The sequence below is a fragment of the Nuphar pumila genome, chromosome 4 (genome assembly GCF_984573655.1).
Source record: "Nuphar pumila chromosome 4, dmNupPumi1.hap1.1, whole genome shotgun sequence".
Lineage (NCBI taxonomy): Eukaryota > Viridiplantae > Streptophyta > Magnoliopsida > Nymphaeales > Nymphaeaceae > Nuphar > Nuphar pumila.
The window spans coordinates 1,195,842-1,219,027 of record NC_143252.1 but is presented as its reverse complement, the minus strand read 5'-3'; the positions used below and the strand labels follow the sequence as shown (position 1 = coordinate 1,219,027).

Sequence of the window (23,186 nt, the reverse complement as noted above, 5' to 3'; positions counted from 1 at the left end):
ATCCTATCTCTTGAAAGAAGACTAAGAAATAGCACAATGTCTCGAGATCTTCTGCTGAAGCATAATATCGTTCTATAACAACAACCAAATGTAAATTGATTTGGTTAAAAACACTTCTAGCTGGTCTTGGATTCTCACATAGCAAACCGATGCAGCTTGATATTGTATATTGTAGTCAATCTAAGCATATAGAACATGATTGTTACTTTGTTCATAAAAAATTACAAGCCGAGATCATTTCTGCTCACCACTCTCCCACCAGTTTGCAACCGGAAAAATATATTCACGGTGGCGCTTGGTCGAGATCAGTTCATCTTCCTCTTAAACAAGTTGGGTGTTACACATGTTCACTCTCCAACTTGAGGGAGAGTCTTAGATGTAAGGTACCATTTGAGTAAAGAGATAGACTTACCATTTATTGAGAAGATGATCATATCCACGCGAATCAAGGAAGGAACGTGAGCTATTAAGATTGTATGTTTCCTGTGTTGTTAGTATTGTTATCTTTCCTATATTGTTATCCCTATAATTAAGGGATCCATTTGTTGTATTTTAAAAGGGCTCATACATACGTAATGAATAGTGCGTGAATTCCTCTTCCCATCGTGTTTGCTATTCTCATATGAATTTTCCTTGTAACGTCGAAGGCTCTTTTATGACATTTGAAAGGAGAGAGGATTTACGTAGTGATTGTTGTTCTCCACTGAATGCTCTTCTAATTTATTACAATAGGGAAGAATGAAGAAAGAAGAAAATGATGAAGCTGTATGCTTGAAATTTATTAGTGCAATCGCTAGTTAAGATTTTTAAGAACTTTATTTCGGGCAACAAAAAACTCGAGAACTGAGTGAACTTTTGATGTGAATGTAAACGACTAAACAGATCCGAAGGCAAAGGCTATTTCATAATTATTATTATGTCTCTAAAAGCAATAATGAGTTTAGAAGCTACTAGGAAATAACACTAATCTCTTTTTTTATTAGCAGCAAGCTCTCACCCTAATAACTAGTGTGGTTATTATATCAATCATGTAGCAGAATATTAATTTTCCATTGATGGGAAGAAAAGGACATGCAGGGCGATATTTGGAATAAGCAAAGTATTAAGTAAGTCGTAGATCCTTTTTTTGGTCTCATATTGTTCCTAGCGGTAATAAACTACTATGTGAAGCACTACAGTAACTCGAGTCATAATGTTAAAAAGGAAAGTGGGGGATTAGGTATTTTAATCATAATGCAGGAGTGCCGAAGTCTCTGATCTGACCGCCCAAAACCTGAGGGCATGTGCACAGGAAGGTTGTCAGCGTGATGACGTGGCAGATCCGTCGGGATGGACGTGGGCCACAACCCACCCCTCTCACGGCTACTTTTTATATGGTCGCAGGGAACCATCTTTTCTCTCTCTGTATATATCTAGATATATAATCTTTGATTCTCTCTCCCCCATCTCTCTCTCCACACACCCAGACACTTCCTAGTTCCTACTCCAGCTCAACTCAAAACTCTCTCTCTCTCTCTCTCTCTCTCCACCGTTGCCGGCGTTTGCACCTTTCCTCTCTTACACAATGCTCGTCTTCCCTCACAACCGCCGCTGCCTCTTCTTCCTCCTCCTTCTCCTCCTTCCCCACTTCAACCACCTCACCGCTAACCCAGTTACCGGCGGCACCAGGAGATCTCTCCACCAACCCTTCTTCCCCACCGATCCCACCACCCCACCCCCTCTTCCTCCTCAGGCATCCCCTACCCCATTCTTCCCTCTCAACCCTACTCCCACCACTCCCACCACCAACCCACCACCTGCCGCCATTCCATCCGTCACCATTCCCACCAACATCCGGCCAACCTCGCGGGGAAAGAGCGGCGGCGATGCAAAGAAGGTTGTCGTTCCCGTCGTCATCAGCCTTTTCGCCCTCACCGCTCTGCTGGCCCTCATCTTCCTATTTCGGCGTCGGAACTCCGGCGCGGTCGACGGGAAAGCCTCCAGATCCACCAGCATCCGACTCTTTCCGGGGACTGATTCCAGCTCCACCACCAAGGTGGGCGTCGCTGACGGCTCGGAAGTCCTTTACTTGGGGACCCTCGTCGACTCCCGAAGGGCGGAGGGCGAGGACGCCCTCGGAATAAACCCTCCCAACCGGAATTTGGACTCTCCGGCGAGCTTCCACCACTGCAGCCCCGACCTCCACCCGCTTCCGCCTCTCTCAGGCCAATGTCAGCCATCGGTTCCCGGCCTGGAGTCGACCGAGGACGAGGACAACGAGACGTTCTACTCACCTAGGAGCTCGTCGGGCAGGAACCGCCAGGAGAACACGGCTGCCGAATCCGGCTTCCGGCGGGACTTCCAGGCGTGCTCGCCAGTAGGGCGGTACTCTGGGGTCTCGAATTTAACGATCCCCTCCTATCCATCTTCCAAATCGACGTCTCCGGTGGCCTCCAAGCCTCCCTCACCTGAGCCGGAGACCGAGTCCAACGTCTCCGAGGTCCCTGGCGATGCCCGTTTCCAGCTACCGCCTTCGTCATCGCCTTTGCTGCTTCAGAGGATGCAAATTTTGTCATCTCCACCGTCTTCTCCCTCTGATGGATCGTCGGAGAAATCTCCATCACCAGGAAGAAGGTCATTCTCAGGACAGCAATCTTCTCCCGAACCGCCTTCCAGCCAGCCTCCTCCTCTTCCTCCTCCTCCACCCCCAAAGGGTAGTCTTTGGCAATTCTCAATTCCTCCACCTCCTCCACCACCCCCAAAGGGTAGTCTTTGGCAAGTCTCAACTCCTCCACAGCCTCCGACCCGTCCAATTGCCAGGCCTCCACCGTTGATTCCCCCACCAAGAAGTCCAGAATCCATGAAGACAGAGAGCTCGCCGGAAGCTAAGCTGCAGAGCATGCCCGGCTCACCAGAAAACAAAGAGTCCCCCACTGAGAAAGTGGAGGATGCCGCCCGTCCTAAATTGAAGCCATTGCACTGGGACAAGGTCCGGGCAAGCTCAGATCGAGCAATGGTGTGGGACCAATTGAAATCTAGCTCGTTCCAGTAAGCAACTAACCATAATTCTTGATTATATTTTACTTTTTTTTGTTGGTGAATGTTGCATCTAATTTTCTCCCACCTTAATTTAACATTTTGATGTAAAGCATATTATGCCTAAAGTGTGTAATTGATTAGTTGGCCTGCGGTAGTTATTGTGGGAAAGGTCAGATTTTTAGGGCTTGATTAGATGTTTGTTGTCTTTTTTGCTATACCCTTCGGTGTTTTAATGGTAGTGTTCAAGGGGAGAGATTTAATTTTACTTGCTTTTTTTATTTTAAGTTTAGTGCGTATTAATGCATTTATTGGCTATGGTTTATCATGGTTTCTGCAGATTGAATGAAGAAATGATTGAAACTCTGTTCGTGTGTAATGCCACAAATGCAACACCAAAGGAGACAAATAGACGGTCTGTTCTTCCGTCACCAGTGCAAGAGAACAGGGTGCTTGACCCAAAGAAATCGCAAAACATCGCAATCCTTTTGAGAGCCCTCAATGTGACAAAGGAGGAAATCTGCGAAGCGCTCATAGAAGGTGGAGGTTCTTGAATTTTTCCTGAATTGTATTCTTCGTCCTTATGATCATCAAATTTTTTTACTTTCGAAGGTTGATGATTGGTTTATCAACTTTTGCTGACATGAGTTGATGTTTGTTTAATTAGTTTGAGTTTTGAGTATTATTTGGTTGCCTGTTATAAACCCATAGCTTGGATTGCTTTTCTGGAGTCATTCAAACTCTGCTTTCTAAAACTTATTATACTGTGAAAGAATAATCTGGGCTAGGCTGCCTTGGTGTGGCTCAAAACTGGGAGCTATCTCACTGCTAGGCGCCTAGATGTCGATTTAGTTGCTAATGGACTGGCTAAGTTGTCAAGGGTCAATTAACCAACACTGCATACATGCTTGATTGACTTGAATCAACTCAGAAAAGATGATACTTGGGATTATTTCCTGTCTTCATAACTAGGTTGACATTTTTGTGGATACCCCACTTCACAGTTCCATAACCGATCTCCTCTCTGACTTGGGTGGAGCCAGTTACATCGTGTGTGTCTTCACTTAGATTCCCTACTCTTCAAACACAATGCTTTATTTCAAATTGTCTGAAGGTATCAACAATAATCACTTGTCTTCACTTACCAAAGAAAGAAAAAGAGGAAAGAAAACACTTCTTGTCTCTGATATTGATGTCTAGCTTTCCTGGAATTTTACACATTGCACTATGTGCTATATGAAGCTGTTAGTCCATTTGTTCCTCACTCTGCTGAAATTTTTGGAAGAATAGTTGGTGCTTCTCCTGCTTAAGTCTTGGATTCAGTTGGCGTATTTCTTTCGGATTCTGCATAAATTTCAGTGAGTTTGAGTACTGCGATTTTTGTGGATTTGGAGTTTGTAATAGCTCTAGAGTGGTCAAGATCTTTTTTTTAACAAGAACATATACTCTAGATCTTTGGGGGTGTAACCAACTAGCATATTTGTGGGGATAAAATGGCGCCTCTTCTTTGGCCATGGAAAAATTCCCATGGTAAAGACATTGAGCTATTGGATAAAGCAATATTGGGGTCATTAGATAGGCTGCTCACTTGTCTGTGGCTACCCTTTTGTCTGTCCATTTCTGGAATATGTATGCTAGTATAGGTATTTATAGAATGTGCTTATGCGTCCAAGCATCTTCCACTATAGTATGTGATGGATTAGTATAGACATCTGTGGACACTAAATTTCTTATATGTTATAATAGGCCTATATTTTGTACATATTGGTAAATAATTTTGAAAGCATATCTTCTATGTTATTCTAATGCACATATCAAGCTAGTAAATGATATTACCAATGTTGTACATACTCTATCGTACGATACGGTACGATACATATCGTTACTATGAGGAATATTGATACGATACACACTCGTTTTGCGATACGAGTGTGTATCATTGTATCGTACGATACAGGGTCCGCACACTTAAAAAAGGACCAAATCATAATTTTTCAGTTTGGGTTTTAAAGACCTCTTGAGGACCAACTTCCTCATTTGTGTAGAAGTCATTAGAGAGGTATCCACGCACCCAGGACTCGTGAGAGCGATTTGAGGGTTGATCCATGTACAAGGGAGAGGGTTTTTGCGGTTTGTAAAGTAAGTGCATTTCTACCATTTTTCCACTCAAGGAAGTGGGTTAAGGTAAAAAAATATTTATTACGAGGACATGGCATTGGATAGAAATGATTGGAGGAGAAGGATTCATGTGGAAGACCCAGAATGATTTTCTTTTTTGGTTCATATCGCCGACCCCAATTGTTTTGGGATGAAGGCGTAGTTGTTGTTGTTGAGGAAAATGACAAAGCTACCCTTCAAAAAATTTCTGCCTCAAAGTTGGATCCACGAAAATTAAAGATTTATATAAAGGTAGAAATCGGGCTTCACACTTCAAAGATGGTATGAGATGATCCAGCATGGCAATGGGGCACCCAAGTAATTAGTGAAAACCGATTGAAAATCGAGTGCAACTATTGCCATAATATTTTTGTTTATGTAATATGAAAGTCAGAGTCTTGTGGCATGTTCTTAATTGCAAGATATTTAATATTTTGCATTGTTCTTGTGAGATAGATGATGTTTGATGATGTCTTATGCTTCATATGTGATTTTATGGTTGTATTTTGTGCAATTGATCATTGTTTCATGTGTTATATTTTTTTTTGGATTTTTTATTAAAAAATTATGATTTTTTGCGATACAATACGATACGTATCTTATTTTGGTCCCGACCGATACAGGTAACGATACAATACTTACAACCTTGGATATTACCATGGATTCCTTTCTTTTAAACCTTTAGTAATCTATAAATTGATTATATCTATAATAGGTAGCATTGATGGATTGGGGACTGAGCTACTTGAAACTTTACTGAAAATGGCTCCAACCAAAGAGGAAGAACTGAAATTGAAAGGTCATACTGAAGATGGAAACTCCAAGCTTGGACCAGCTGAGCGATTCCTCAAGGCTGTGCTTGATATACCCTTTGCCTTCAAACGGGTGGATGCCATGCTCTACATTGCCAACTTTGAATCAGAGATTGCGTATCTCAGAAAATCCTTTAAAACACTTGAGGTATGCATGCCAAATTTAGGCACCTTTTTCTTTCATGATTTGATGATAAAATTTTTAGTTTTATGATAACAAAAAATTGTGAATAAATAGGTGATTTCAAAAGATGTTGAAAAAAAATTGAGAACTTGAATCTAATGCAAATCATAGACCTCTCAGTCATCTAGTTATTAACTATATAAAAGGACTGTTTTTTAATATCTAGGATGCTGCTATGATCATAAGAATCTTTTAACTTTGTAGAAGGTAGAGTTCAAACCCAGTTTGGTTCTTGGAAGTTTTTCAGAAACTGCTTTGCATGTCAAGAAATTTCTAACCCAAGGGTGTGATAGTACATTTGACATGTCACTTTTGAAAGAGTTGCTTAATCTGCTTGCCATGATCACCAGGAAAGCCTAGTGCACAATCTAGAGAAAACAAACTAAAAAAAACAAGAAAAAATAATCAATTTAGCACAATGAAGAAACTTAAAAGCAATATGCAATACCGGAGCATATGAGAAACACTAGTGAATGGAAGCACTCCTTTTTCTTTTGTCTTTATTTGTTTCTTGAAAAATCAAGAATTACTATCAATACAAAAAAAGATTAAGTCATGTTCTACTCGAACCTCTACCTCAACCTATTTTTAGATTCCTAAACTTTGGAGTTATTAATGTAATGAAAAGAGGCGGAAGCACCAATAGAGCGAAAGGCACTCTTTAAGAGTGACCACAAGAGCCAAAAACACAAGCACTAAAAGTGCACACACAAAACTCTCAAAAGTAGAAAATGACTTAAAGTCATAAGTTGGATATTATTGAAGAAAGGAAAAGAAGGGTGAAAACCCAATACATTTACAAGGGGGAGCCTCCTCTATATATAGAGGAGGAGAGCATAAAGGAGGACCATAAAGGGGGCTCCCTTCTAGTCGTTGGGAGCCCCAACGGTCATAAATATGACTGTTGGGGCCCCCAACGACTAGATAGGTGGGGCCCCTTATGGTCCTAAAAAGTAGAAACTGAAAAAGTAAAAAGGAAAAAGAAAAAGGGTAAAAAGAAAGAAAAAAGTAAAAAAAGAAAAGGTACAAGTGGAATTACCAAAACACCCCTATCGGGTTTTTGGTTTATACAAAACAGAAAAAATATATTATGTATATATACATATATACTTATATATATACGAATGTATATATATAAGTATATGTATATATATATATTTATATATACATAATTTAACATGCCCCCTCAAACTTTACGGGGAGAAGACCGAAAGTTTGCCAAGAAGAAACATGAATCGTGGAGTTGGGAGCGCCTTGGTGAAGAAGTCAGCCAGTTGATACTCTGAAGTGACATATGGTAATGTGATGGTCCCTTTGAGATATTCGTCTCGAACATAATGGCAATCCATTTCGATATGCTTGGTCCGCTCATGAAAGGTGTGATTGTTGGCAATGTATATCACACTTTTGTTATCACAAGAGAGCTTGGTGGAAGTGAACACCCATGTCACCAAGGAGACTTCTGAGCCACACAATTTTCATAGTTGTCATCGTCATAGCCTGATATCCAGCTTTAGTGGATGATAATGAGACCTTCTGCTGCTTCTTGCATCTCCACGAGATGAGAGATTCACCTAAAAAAATGCAAAGACCCGTAATTGAGATACGATCATTGGGATTTCCTCCCCGGTCAGCATCAGTAAAAGCAGTCAATTCAAGAGATGAGGAAGAGGATAAGAAGAGTCCCTTGGAGATGGTATTTTTGATGTATCGCACAATTCTCATTACGGCCGCCATATGAACCAAAGTAGGTGCATGCTGAAACTGGCTCGCTGCATGAACCGCATGAGCTATGTCTGGACGTGTGATGGATAAATAGGTGAGGGATCCGATTAATTGACGGTAGGGGGTTGGATCTTCAAGAAGAACACCATCTTCAAGTCTTAGTTTTGAATTGATAACTTCGGGAGTCTCAACTTTCTTTTCATCAGATATTCCTGATTTGATACAGATTTCTGCAGCTAATTTCATTTGAGATAAGATGTATCCTCGCGTGGAATAAGTCACTTCAATTCCTAAAAAATATCTCAAATAACCAAGATCAGACATATCGAAAGTTTCTTTTAACATAGACTTAACATCATTTACTCCCTTTTTGTCATTCCCAGTGATGATCATATCATCAACATACAGCAGAAGCATAATAATGGAGTCACCTGTCCTTTTAACAAAAAGAGCAGTGTCAGTATAGCAAGAAGAAAAACCTAAATTGATTAATACATTACTAAATCTGTCATACCAAGCTTTAGGAGCTTGCTTAAGTCCATATAAGGCCTTTTTTAATTTCAAAATTTTTCCATTTAAATTCATACCTGGAGGCGGTTCCATATAAATTTCTTTATTTAAATTACCATTCAAAAAGACATTTTTGACATCAAGTTGAAAGATTGACCATTTTTTAACCGAGGCTATAGCAATAAGAGCTCGAACACTAGTCATTCGAGCAACTGAGGCAAAAGTTTCATCATAATCTACCCCATACTCTTGGGCATATCTTTTGGCTACCAACCTAGCCTTATATCTTTCTAATGAACCATCACTCTTAGTTTTTACCTTTAAAACCCATCTGCATCCAATGGGTTTCTTGCTTGGGAGGATCAATGATTTCCCAAGTTTGCGCCCTTTTAAGAGCATTAAGTTCAAGTTCCATAGCTTCATTCCAATGAGCATATTGTTTAGCATCATTGTAATGAGATGGTTCATGAAAGGAGTGAAGAGCAAGTAGGCATGCTCGAAAGTTAGGAGAAAAAGAGTCATAAGAAACAAATCTATTTGGTATCTTGGAAATGCGATTTGATCTTCTTTGAGAGGTCTCTTCAATCGACTCACTTTGAGAGAATTTTTCAAGGGCACAAGGAAGATTTCTTTCATTCCTTCTAGAGTATACTTGTATTTGTCTTGAAACATTTTCTTCTAAGTTTTGATCATTATTTGGATGTTCAAAATGATCTTCATTAAGAGGTTCACTAGGATCAACATGATCATCTATGATGTTTTCTTGAGGTAACAAGTCAAATAAAAATGAATAATCAATATTTTCATTTGGTTGGTGCGAAAAACCATTTTCTTCTTCTAGGAATGTGACATCTTTTGAGATATAAAGTTTGTTCTTAAGTATGTCAAAACGTCGATATCCTTTTTGTTTTTCGCCATATCCCAAGAAAATACATTCAATAGCCCTAGGAGAAAGTTTATCATTTTTGCGAGTTAGAACAAAGCATTTACATCCAAAAATTCTTAATCTTTTATAATCGGGAGACATATTGTAAATTTTTTCAAATGGAGAAAGATTTTTCAAAGAGGATGAAGGGGTTCTATTGATGAGATATGTTGAGGTTAGAACCGCTTCGGCCCAAAAGGATTTTGGGATATTTTTTGAAATCAATAACGTTCTTGTAGTTTCTATTATGTGCCTATGCTTTCTTTCCGCAAGACCATTTTGTTGCGGAGTGTTGGGACAAGAACGTTGATGACAAATTCCATTTTCTTTTAAATAGCTTTGAAAATCATTGGATATATATTCTCCTCCCGAATCGGACCTAAGAATAAATAGATTTCCCAAAAATTGATTTTTAACCATTGCATGAAATTCTTTAAAGAAGGAGAAGACTTTTGATTTGCGACTTAGGAAGTATATCCACGTAAATCGAGTGAAGTCATCAATAAAGACCATATAATACGAAAAACCTTCTTTAGACAAAATAGGGGAAGGTCCCCACACATCGGAATGAACAAGTTCAAATGACCGAGTGGTAAAGTAACTTCTTTGAGGAAATAAAGTAGCTTTAGATTTCTCAAAAATGCAATCTTTACAAGTCATGTGATTGTCTTTGAAATGAAATGGGGATCTTCGAAACACGAGTTTAGATTAACAAGAGCAAGTGTCAAGAATGACACTAAAGCATAACCCTTAAAAAGGGTATAACTGGAAACAAAATAAAAATAAAAATGTATTCTTTATTGATATGAAAAACCAATTGCTTAAGAAGCATTGGAGTCAAATACAAGAGGGGTTGCACCCCTTTATATACACAGCTGAAAGAGGACTCAATAGAGCTGTTGGGCACAGTCCAACAACTCTATTTAGAGTTGTTGGAATGTGTCAGTCCAACAACTCTATTAAGAGTTGTTGGACTGTGTCAGTCCAACAACTCTATTGCTAGTCAAGTCTGGACAGGACTTGACTAACAACAGTCATTCTAGTTCAAACTGAACTAGATGACATAAAGACAAAAAATAAAAATAAAGGAAAAAAATTACAGAAAAGAAAGAAATGAAAAATGTATTTATATATATATAATAATATAATATTATTATATATACATATATGTACAACTTTACATTTTAACTCCCCTTCAAACTTACGGTACAATGAGCGAAAGTTTGTCTAAGAGAAAGTGAAATCGGGGAGCAGCGAGAGGCTTTGTAAAGAAGTCTGCTAACTGATATTCTGAAGTGACATATGGCAGATCAATTATCCCGTGTAGATATTCCTCTCTGACGTAGTGACAATCCATTTCGATGTGTTTGGTGCGTTCGTGGAATGTTCTGTTACTGGCAATATAGATCGCACTTTTGTTGTCACAACACATTTGTGAAGCCTTTGTTGCTTCAACTCCCATGTCAGCAAGCAGTCGTCGGAGCCAAACTACTTCCATGGTCGTGGTTGCCATGGCTCTGTATTCAGCTTCGGTGGATGAGAGAGATACCTTCTGCTGCTTTTTACACCTCCACGAGATTAATGATTCCCCTAAAAAGACACAAAAGCCAGTGGTTGAGTGTCTGTTATTGGGATCACCTCCCCAATCAGCATCAGTATATGCAATTAAATCAAGAGAAGAGGAGGAAGATAAGAAAAGTCCTCGTGAAAGAGAGGACTTGATGTATCTGATAGTACGCATGACTGCTCCCATATGAACAGAAGTAGGAGCATGTTGAAATTGACTTGCTGTATGAACAACATGTGTTATATCTGGTCTAGTAATGTATAGATAAGAAAGTGCCCCGACAAGCTGTCTGTAAGGAGTAGGGTCTGCAAGAAGTTCTCCATCATCAATCTTCATTTTAACATTAACAACTTCTGGAGTATCAACTTTCTTATCATCAGTAATACCAGACCTGAAAACAATATCAAAAGCAAATTTAGTCTGAGATAATAAATATCCTCTAGGAGAATAAACAACTTCAATGCCTAAAAAATATCTCAACATGCCCAAATCAGTCATTTCAAAATGAGATTTAAGAAGTGTTTTGATTGTTTCAACTCCCTGTTTATCGCTTCCGGTGATGATCATATCATCCACATAGAGAAGAAGCACAACGATCCCTGCATCAGAATTCTTAATAAACAAAGCAGTGTCAGTTAAACAGAATTGAAAACCAATATCAATCATAACACGACTAAACCTATCATACCAAGCTTTTGGTGCTTGTTTAAGTCCATAAAGAGCTTTTTCTAAGCGAAGGACTTTACCCTTAGGAATACTTAGACCAGGAGGGGGTTCCATATATACTTCTTCAACTAGCTTTCCATTTAAAAAAACATTTTTGACATCCATTTGAAAAATAGACCATTTTTTGATAGAAGCTTAGGCAATTAAGGTTCGGACAGTAGTCATACGAGCCACCGGAGCAAAGGTTTCTTCATAATCAATCCCATATTCTTGGGCATAACCTTTGGCTACTAAACGGGCTTTATATCTTTCAAGAGTACCATCACTCTTGGTTTTAATTTTATAAACCCATCGACATCCTATAGTTTTCTTCCCTGGAGGAAGATCTTGAATATTCCATGTAGAAGCCTTTTCAAGTGCATCTAATTCAACTTTCATGGCTTCTATCCATTTGATATCATTTTTTGCTTGAAAATATGTGGATGGTTCTTTATATGAGTGAATTAATGCAATAACTGCCCTATATGTGGGTGAGAAAGACTCGTATGATACAAACTTTCCTGGAGGCCTCGAGATTCGGGATGATTGTCTAGTTAGAATGTTAGAATATTTCTCAAGTGCACATGGAGGATTAGACTCTTGTCGCCTGGAATATTGAATACTAGTATCTCTATGAACTTCTTCATTTTCAACATTAAGATCAATAATTCTTTGATCATCATCAAAGTTACAGTCAAGATCATATTCATCAGATGTTGATGTTAGATCTAGCAAAAAGGAGTACTCAGTGACGTCTTTTAATTTTCTAAAATCAAAGAAGCTCTCCTTTTCAAGAAAGGAAACATTTTTAGACACATATAGTTTATTATTTTTGAAGTCAAAACATCTATAACCTTTCTGGTTTTCAGCATATCCTAAAAAGGCACAGGGAATCGCACGAGGGGAAAGTTTATCATTTTTGTCAGTAAATATGAAACATTTGCACCCAAATATTCTTAGTCTAGAGTAGTCTGGAGAAATGTTCATAAGTTTTTTAATGGGAGTGATATTTTGTAACGAAGAAGATGACATCCTATTAATGAGATAGGTGGCAGTTAAGGCAACTTCTGCCCAAAAGTCTTTCGGGACTTGATTTGCTATTAATAAAGTCCTAGTGGTTTCTATAATATGACGATGTTTTCGTTCTGCCAGTCCATTTTGTTGAGGTGTATAAGGACAAGATCTTTGATGTGTGATGCCATGCAATTTAAGATAATTTTGAAAATCTGTGGATAAAAACTCTCCCCCTGAATCTGTGCGAAAAATAGTAATATCATTTTGAAACTTGTTTTTAACCATATTATGAAAAGTTTGAAAGTATGAAAATACTTCAGACTTATGTTTGAGAAAGTACATCCACGTATGTCGGGAGAAATCATCGACAAAAATAACATAGTAAACAAATCCTCCTTTAGAAATTACTGGTGCAGGACCCCAAACATCCGAGTGTATTAATTCAAGTGGTCTTGAAGAGAAAAAGGTTCTCTTCTTAAATGGTAATCTTTTCATTTTGCCGAGAATACAATCTTTACAATCAAATGATTTAGAGTTACAAAATTTCCCTAGATTTGGAAAATGTTGGATTTTGGCTATATGTGGGTGACCAAGTCTCTTATGCCACAGTTTCAACTCTATTTTTTGAATATTATAACAAAAAGCTTTCTTCGGCATTTCCAAAAAATCCATGTAATAGAGTCCTCTTTCTCTATGGCCTTCCCCAATCAGCTTGCCTGACTGGCGATCATGTACCCAACAACCATGAGAAGAAAAAGAAATATTACACCCATAATCATAAATTTAAGATACAGATAAAAGATTTAAATTTAATTTGGGAACATGTCTAATTTCTGGAATAAAAAAATTTTTGTTTTATAAATTTTTTCAAAATTTCCTATTCCTTCTATTTCAAGAGAAGTCCCATCAGCAGTAAAGACCTTTGACACACTTGTTTTATTTTTAACACATTTGGATAGACTTTGATTATTTGGGGTCATATGAAAAGATGCACCAGAGTCAAGAAGCCAAGAAATTTTACCTAGATCAGAAAAAGATGAGGCTGCTGCGCCGGTTGAAGCTTCAGATGAGGAAGAGGCACCTTTGATGAGAGACTGAAGAATCTCCATTAGTTGGGTCAGGGAAACTGGTGCATCCTGATCTTTAGGCTCCGATCCAGCAATTGCAGCTCTTTTTTCTCTCAGCTCCTTAAGTTTGGGACATTGTGGCCTGTAGTGTCCCGGTTCATGACAGTGATGACAAATAACTTTCTTCTTATCATAGTCACCATTTTGTCGGTTAAAGTGAGAAGGCCTATATGATCGAACATGATTCCCTGGTCTAGACACGACTAAAACAGAATCATCTTCAATTTTTAAAGAACCTTTCCGGAGACGATTTTCTTCCATTGTTAACTCTTCAATAGTTTCAACAATAGAAGGAATTTTTTCCCGGTGAAGTAGGGCCGATTTAGTGGTTTCAAATTTCGGCCTTAATCCAGTGATAAACTGGTAAAAATGTTCAGCATCGAGTTGTTTCTGATGAAGCTCGATGTCTTCGGCACAATGCCACTTTAGTTCTAAAAGGGAAAGTTCTTCCCAAAGTTCGGACAACCCATTGTAATATTCACGAATAGTTTTGTCTCCTTGTGTCATCATTCGAACTTTTTCTTGGAGGTTGCACACGTGTGCAATATCTTTAAGGAATACATATTCTTAAGGTATTCCCATGCCTTATCGGCATGATCAAATTTGGCAAGACTTGAGCATTTTTTAATGTCAACGTTATTGATAAGCCATGACATTATCTTCGCATGAGATATTCTCCATTCTTTCCATTTCTTCTCGTATGAGGCAATAGCCTTGATTTTCTCTTCTTCCGATAGAGGGACCTCTTTATCTCCCTCCTTTTTAGTAAGAGATAGCTTAGGTTCCGAATCGGAACCATCCACAATCTCCCATAAGCCTTTTCTCCATATATGGTGCTTCATGATTGAAGCCCATGTTACATAGTTCGTATCGCTTAGTTTCATAGGCATGATGGTGACTTTATCATTGTCATCCATCGATTACAAGGAGAGAAAGAATAGGGATAAAAGAGAAACAAGAAGGAAAATGAAAAAGAAAGAAAAAAAAACAATACAACAAGATGTGAAATCTTCTCCAATGAAATGATAAAACACTTCTCTTCAAGTGGCGAACACTTTTGTAAACGGGCACGGAAACCGAGGCAGCTTTTCCTCAAGATTTAGTACTTCCGCGGCTCTGATACCATAAAATGAAATGGGGATCTTCGAAACACGAGCTTAGATTAACAAGAGCAAGTGTCAAGAATGACACTAAAGCATAACCCTTAAAAAGGGTATAACTGGAAACAAAATAAAAATAAAAATGTATTCTTTATTGATATGAAAAACCAATTGCTTAAGAAGCATTGGAGTCAAATACAAGAGGGGCTGCACCCCTTTATATACACAGCTGAAAGAGGACTCAATAGAGCTGTTGGGCACAGTCCAACAGCTCTATTTAGAGCTGTTGGAATGTGTCAGTCCAACAGCTCTATTAAGAGCTGTTGGACTGTGTCAGTCCAACAACTCTATTGCTAGTCAAGTCTGGACAGGACTTGACTAACAACAGTCATTCTAGTTCAAACTGAACTAGATGACATAAAGACGATAAATAAAAATAAAGGAAAAAAATTACAGAAAAGAAAGAAATGAAAAATGTATTTATATATATAATAATATAATATTATTATATATACATATATGTACAACTTTACATTTTAACAGTCTTTACAAGTATTGTTCAAAAACGGAAAAATAGACATTTTTACAAAATTTGGATGACCAAGTCTCTCATGCCAAATTCCAATACTTTTGTCTTTTACAAGATTGCAAGATGACTTAGATGGAAGCGTCAAAAAGTCCATAAAATAGAGATCACCCCTTCTATGGCCTTGCCCAATCAGCTTCCCTGACTGGAGATCCTGCACGGTGCAATCTTTAGGTGAGAAAGAGACTTGGCATCCATGATCGGTGATTTGGGAAACGGAAAAAAGATTTAAATTAATTTTTGGAACGATTCTTACTTTAGGAACGATTTTTTTTTTAGAATTTTTAAAGTGAAGTGTTCCAATACTTTCAATTTTCAATGATGTTCCATCGGCCGTTGAAACATTAGGAGGATATGGGTTCGGAAAAAACATTTGAAAGAGAGTTTTTATGAGATGTCATATGAAAAGAAGCACCGAAGTCTAGTATCCACATACCTGGAGGTGATGAAGAGTAGGCGATGGCGGCTGTGGATGTTGAAGGAGAAGTCTTGAGAAGATGTTGGAGAACTTCAGAGATATGATTAAGAGTTTCTTTGATATCTCCCTCTTTGGCACTTTCTTCCTTCTTTGGAGAATTTTCTCCAACCGCGGCTACTTTTCCTTTAAGTTTTGGACAAACCGGTCTAATGTGTCCCGGTTCATTACAATAATGGCATATTATTCCTTTTCTCGGCCCATTACTATTTTTGTTAAAGTGGGGAGGTCTATATGCTTTAACATTCGATCCGGGCCTAGTGATGGCCAAAACTTCATCACTCTTAATGCTTAAGCCAAGTCGAGTTTCTTCTTGGCATATCTCGGCAATGGCATCTTCAATAGGTAGGGCTTTGCTTTTATGGAGAAGAGATGCCCTAACTTGTTCAAATTCCGGGCGAAGTCCATGAAGAAATTGAAAAAAGTGCTCATTTTCAATTTGTTCCCTTCTTAACTCAATATCTTGCGGAGCTACCCATTTGGGCTCAAGAAGAGCAAGTTCATCCCAAAGAGGGGTTAGAGACCTAAAATAATCCCGGACACTCGTATCCATTTGTTTGGTGGAACGAATTTTTTCTTGACAAAAAAATTGTCGAGCAAGATCCTTTTGGGTATACATACCCTTAAGGAAAAACCAAGCCTCATTGGCCCTTCTAAATTTGGCAATATTAGCACAATTTTTAAGGTCAACATTGTTCATAATCATGCCAAAATTTTGGCATGGTTACTTTCCCAATCCTTAACTTTGGATTGATGATCATTGATAGCTTTGATGTGCTCATCGCCATCTAAAGCTTTTTCAACCTCATTTTCGATTTTAGTGAGAACAAGAGAGGGTTCGAGAGTAGTTCCCATAACAAAACCCCAAAGTTTCTTACCTCTTAGATGATTTTCCATAGCGGAGGCCCACATGAGATAGTTGGACCCATTTAGCTTAAAAGAAAGCTCCACTTTAGAGTCATGTTCCATCGGCACCAAATACCCTTCATTTCTTAAAAAACTTTGAGAGGCACGCGTTCCAAGATAACAAAAGAGAAGCCCAATCACCAACCTTGCTCTGATACCATGTAATGAAAAGAGGCGGAAGCACCAATAGAGCGAAAGGCACTCTTTAAGAGTGACCACAAGAGCCAAGAACACAAGCACTAAAAGTGCACACACAAAACTCTCAAAAGTAGAAAATGACTTAAAGTCATAAGTTGGATATTATTGAAGAAAGGAAAAGAAGGGTGAAAACCCAATACATTTACAAGGGGGAGCCTCCTCTATATATAGAGGAGGAGAGCATAAAGGAGGACCATAAAGGGGGCTCCCTTCTGGTCGTTGGGAGCCCCAACGGTCATAAATATGACTGTTGGGGCCCCAACGACTAGATAGGTGGGGCCCCTTATGGTCCTAAAAAGTAGAAACTGAAAAAGTAAAAAGGAAAAAGAAAAAGGGGAAAAAGAAAAAAAAAAAAGGTACAAGTGGAATTACCAAAACACCCCTATCGGGTTTTTGGTTTATACAAAACAGAAAAAATATATTATGTATTATATACGTATATATACTTGTATATATACGAATGTATATATATAAGTATATGTATATATATATATATATTTATATATACATAATTTAACAATTAAATCGCAATTCAGAGTGGCAGAAAATTCTTAATTGTGTGCCTACCTCTGAACCTTGGTGTGAATTCAGCAGTCACCTGTGTCATCTTTTGGTCAATAGCGAATCATTCCCGACTGGTAACCATGAGCCAAATCTGTTTTGAGTACCTATTCTTGATCTGCTTTCCGTATCGCTTTCTGCTCTCGCTTCCTCGACTGGTAACCATGAGCCAAATCTTTGGATCCTGTTCAACCCCAAACTGAATCTGTAATGTCCTGACCAATCTCAAAAATTAATTATTTTTTACCTCCTAAAACCCCTAAAAAATCCCCAAAAAATCTGTTTTGAGTACCTAATACCTCCCACTAGTCGACCAAGCCTAAAACCAGGACAAGTTTCCAATTCCCCTGATGGACAAACCTGGTCTGGAGATGCACATGGTTACCCAATTCAGGTTTCCCTTCCTAGAGGACTTGATACAAGAATACTCCATGGACAAGGACTTGGCCCTTAGAAACCAACCCTAAATCCAGTCCACGCCCAAGTATAAGGCCAAAAGAGGAATCATATTATACAAGGGTCGGATACTCCTATCCAGTACGGCCAAATTAATCCCTTGACTTCTAGAACACTTTCACAGCTCTCTAGCTACTGGCCATGAGGGATTCGAAAAAAACGTATAACCATGTCAGCAGAGAGTTCTACTGGGCCATAATGAAGAAAGTAGTAAGTGAGTTTGTACGAGAGTGTGACATATGTCAGCGTATCAAGTGTGAGACGACCTCACCAGAGGGTTGTTGCAACCCCTTCTAATTCTCATGCAGGTATGGGAAGAAATATCCATGGACTTCATTTATGGCATTCCTCCAGCCAATGGGCAGTCTACAATCCTTGTAGCGGTGGACCGGTTCACTAAGTACAACCACTTTGTTGCCTTGACTTATCCTTACATGGCACATACCATAGCAGATGCCTTTGTGAAACAAGTATTCAAACTCCATGGCATGCCTCGAGTCTTTGTGAGCGATCGAGGCTCAGTATTCTTGAGTAACTTCTGAACAGGGGTTTTGAAACTCCAAGGCACCCAGCTGGCCATGAGTTAACCATCCCCAGACAGATGGTCAAACAGAGGTCCTAAATAAATGTTTGGAGACATACCTACAGGTCTTCGTAGGCAATAGGCCAGACAGTGGGTCTGATTCCTGCCCTAGGCAGAATGGTCTTACAACAATGGCCTTCACTCCTCGATCCAAATGACTCCCTTCAAAATTTTGTATGGACGTCAGTCCCCATCCATAATTCAGTACACCGATGGGTCTGCTCAAACATGGGTCTGCTCGAACAGAGTGAACGGTACCAGCTCCTCACGAGACTGCACCTGCAGTTGCAAACTACCCAACATCGAATCAAACAGCATTCAAACAAGAAAAGGTGGGACATGGAGTTCCAAGTAGGAGACTGGGTTTTACTTAAACCCCCTCCTCACATATAGCTTTCTCCGAGAAAAGCTAGGGACCTCAAGCTTGCCCCGAGATTCTACAGACCATATCTGATTCAGGAGCGGATCTAGAAGGTTGCCTACAGGCTCCAGCTCCCACCCAAGGCACAGATACACCCGGTGTCTCAAGCCATATGTTGGAAACCCTCTAGAGGAAACCTCTACATTGCTAGTTCAGACCCACAGAAGCCACCTAGGAGATCGAGGATCAACTTCTGGAGCACTATTTGAAGAGGGTGGGATTGATAGCATCATGATCCAATTAGCTTAGTAATCAGATTCGGATATCCCTATTAGTTAAAAGGGTCTGTTGATCCATGTGGGTGTGTGCGAGATTTTGGGTTATGATAAGGGATATTCCGGACAGCTGCAAATAAAGAGGACAGAGGAAGCAACTCAATGAGAAGGTGCATAATTGACTGTCTCCCAGGCATTATCGAGTTTTTCCAGGGACATATGTATCCAGTTCCTGGTTTGGTGCCACCTAGAGGGCAATATAGGAAGAAATGAGGTAAATATACCTCAAAGGTAGTAGGGCGCGACCAGTTTGGGTTCCCCCTTTTGAGCTGCATTTTCTTATTTTGTGCTCTTTTCTTTATTTAAGCATTGTAAATTGTTAGTTGGATTTTTTTCTGATTAGTAAAGACTCTTTTGGAGAAGTTGAATTTCATTCTGCTTCTTGGCTTACCAGTTCTGGTAGGATTAGGCTTCTTCCATTCATCTGAAAGAAGAGTTGGCTCCTAGGGATCCATGCCCAAGGAGAATCCCCTCTCACTTGTATCTCTCTCTCTCCCTCACACGCCTCCCCCCCCCCCATCTCACGCACCTCCTTCCCACTACCGGCCTTGGTTCAAGTGTGCAGCCCCCCTCCAACGGGACTGTATCAGTATCACATGAAACATGTCTTAAGTCCCATGAACTGGACCTTCCACGTTTTTATAGAAGAGAACCATATTACAGGTACTGAAGTTCTTGGATGTTGCTATATTTCACGTGATGCCCCATCATAGCCACTTTTCAAAGATGTGAGGCTCCACATGACTTTGAAGTCTCTCTCTCTCTCTCTCTCTCTCAAATATTTGAATCAGGACTGCCTTAACCCTGAGTCAAGCAATGTCCTTTGAGATGCTGCCTCAGGCATGATGGTTACCGCTAGCCATTCACAAAGACTAGTATCATTCTGTGCTTCTATGGTGGTACTGTACCATCATATCTTATGGTGGGTACACACTTGATTTCCATAGATCTAAGCTTCACAAGCAAAATCTGACCCAATGATGTTTAGTATGTTTTATTTACTATTTTCATGTGTTAAGTTTACTCAAATAGGATGTTTTATACCATTTCTAAACACCCTTATTTTCATGAATGGTGGGCCATTGATTTTTCACCATCTCAAAAATGAATCTTATGGTGTATTAGACATGATAAAACCTTCTAACATATTAAATAAAGCATGTTAAAAACAGGTTAGATTTACCATTTGGTGACTAGATCCATACAAACAAGAGTGGTACCACCATAAGGTATCATGAGTCAAAACCACCATATATTCTCTTCTTTTAATTATCTTTGTTTTTTCACAAATTATATATTCTTTTTATGTCGATGCATGTTTTTTAAGCAATTGAATATTTATAATCACAATTAATAGTTAAATGCATGTTCTCAACTGCCACTCTTCTCCCATCTCAGGCAGCCTGTGAGGAACTGCGGAACAGCCGTCTCTTCCTCAAGCTCCTTGAGGCTGTACTCAAGACTGGCAATCGGATGAATGTAGGCACCAACCGAGGGGACGCGCACGCCTTCAAACTTGACACCCTCCTGAAGCTCGTCGACATTAAGGGAACTGATGGCAAGACCACCCTCCTCCACTTTGTTGTCCAAGAGATCATCCGCTCTGAAGGGGCACACCATTCTAACCACCGAGCTCCAACTGGTGACTTAGCCGCTGCTGGCAACCCGCAGAAGCTCGGGCTTCAGGTAGTTGCAGCTCTCTCTGGAGAGCTCAGCAATGTCAAGAAGGCTGCCTCGATGGATTCTGATATCCTTGGCTCCTACGTCTCAAAGCTTGCCTCTGGCATTGAAAAGATCTCTGATGCCCTCCGTCTTGTGGGTGAGGGTGAGGCCAATGCACAGTTTGCATCATCAATGTCCTCTTTCAAGCACAAGGCCGAGGATGAGATCTTGAGGATACGAGCTGAGGAGAGTGTGGCACTCTCACTTGTGAAGGAGATCACCGAGTACTTCCATGGCAATGCCGCTCGTGAAGAGGCACACCCATTTCGAATCTTTGTTATAGTGCGTGACTTCCTTGATGTGCTTGACCGTGTCTGCAAGGAGGTTGGGAGGATGCAAGAGCTGACAACAGTAATGACTGCAGGCCGCCACTTTCCAGTTCCTGTTAACCCCACCCTCCTACCAACAATGCCCGCCTTCCAGAGGCGGTGGATAGACAGTGATGATGACAGTGGAAGCTCATCTTCATGATCAATCATGCAGCTTTCTTCTTTGACTGATCATCAAAACGTGATATACATCAGCAGAATATGCATGAAAGCCTAAGATTCTGGCGGATACACATTGGAGATCAACGGTGTTCCGACACTCTTTTTGTACGTAAACCATCAATGTAATTTTTTTCCCACGAGGGTTTAATTTATTTATATCATATTTATATAATCTGGGAGGGATCATGCAGGAAAAAGATGTATACGCTGTATTATGGGGAGTTTTACTGTCTGGAAGATCTGATGAAATGTGGAGGAATTGGCAATTCATGAATTCTTTTCTTCTTTCAATTGCATTACAAAATGAAATAGCAAAGACAATTGCATTATGATCTGGAGGGTATGCAAGTTTATTTCCACCAGTCAAATTTCCAGTCATTGATGCCATAACCTCCAGCATCTACAAGTTTCTAATATAAGAGAACAGTATGTAAATCTTGATCATTTACTGATAACCTTTGCAAGCATCCCACAATGACAAATTCAAAAGTTTCACCTATGAGTTTGTGAAGAATGCATTCTCCTCATCCATGCGCTCGAGCACTCGCCGGGTTTCTTCTTCTGTCGCTGGAACGACATTGCGAATCCGCAGGTCATCCTTTATTGCATCCGATTTGACAGTAAAGGTGAAATAAAATGTGTTTGAAACCTGTTTTACCAAATCAAAACAAATGTCATTTTTTCGATCAGCAAAACAAATATTATTTTGATAAAACCAGGCATTATAAAGAATTTAAAATGATAATGAGGTCATTATATGCAGCAAAGCACTTTTAAGGCTCTGTTGGGGAACTGGTAGCTGGTGTGGGACTTAAGCAAAAACATGGTCAACTACCTTGATGGTGGATGACTGGTGGGCAACCGGCCAGGCAGCCTGGCCCAGCACAGCCCACGGTCTGCCTGTTAGGCCTGGGGGCCTAATCGGACCAGGACAGGCTGGGCCAGGCTGAATATATATATATATATATATCAGTGTTATTAAAAGCGTGCTACCTCTTCTTCTTCTTCCCAAGCTCGAGTTAGGTTGACAGACGAGACGAAGAGAGGTGGGAGAGACCGAGACGAGAAGTGGAAGACGAGTGAGGGACTGTGAGATATATATATATATATATATATATATATATATATATATATATATATATATATATATATATATAAAGCGGTAGCTGCAACCCTTGGGTGCACAACTATCATAATGGATGCTCAGTGCTGTTTTTCTGCCAAAACACCTTAGCAGCGATAAAAGTCACCGCTAAGGGTTTCAGTGGGACTTTTAGCAGCAACAAAAGACACACCGCTAAGGGTTTCAGTGGGACTTTTAGCAGCGACCTTTGCGGGACTTTTATTGCCGCTAAAGGTGTTTTGATGAAAAAACGATGTTGAGCATCCATCATGTCGTCCCACTTTTTGTTGCGCTTCTAATGATTGCGCAGCTACCATCTACTATATATATATATAATGACTAGAAGAGGAGAAAGAAGGGAAAAGATGGGTGAGTTAGGGTTACACAGGAACTGTTCGATCTTCAGATCGGATGGTTCCTGTTGGTTCAAACCAGTATACATATTTTACTGGTTTACATATTCTAGTTTATATATATATATATATATGAGAACACTCAACATATTAGGCCCTCTTTTCTCATTTTGCCCCATTAGGCCCTATAGTTTG

General features: G+C 39.6%; 2 protein-coding genes across 2 annotated transcripts in view; one reads left to right on the top strand and one right to left on the bottom strand.

Annotated features, from left to right (window-relative positions):
* Positions 1–1,451: 1,451 nt before the first annotated feature.
* Positions 1,452–21,790, top strand: LOC149839011 (formin-like protein 2). Its single transcript, XM_090002218.1, has 4 exons — positions 1,452–3,027; positions 3,356–3,555; positions 5,888–6,132; positions 20,701–21,790. Exons 1-4 carry the CDS (start codon positions 1,565–1,567, stop codon positions 21,493–21,495), a joined length of 2,703 nt encoding a protein of 900 aa, XP_089858344.1. The 5' UTR covers positions 1,452–1,564; the 3' UTR covers positions 21,496–21,790.
* The window catches only part of LOC149839010 (Thioesterase/thiol ester dehydrase-isomerase superfamily protein), a 56,939-nt gene continuing 55,527 nt past the window's right edge, over positions 21,775–23,186 (bottom strand). Inside the window, exon 5 of the mRNA XM_090002219.1 lies at positions 21,775–22,164. Coding sequence (XP_089858345.1) covers positions 22,012–22,164 — 153 coding nt within the window. The 3' untranslated portion in view covers positions 21,775–22,011. The remainder of the gene's footprint in view (positions 22,165–23,186) is intronic.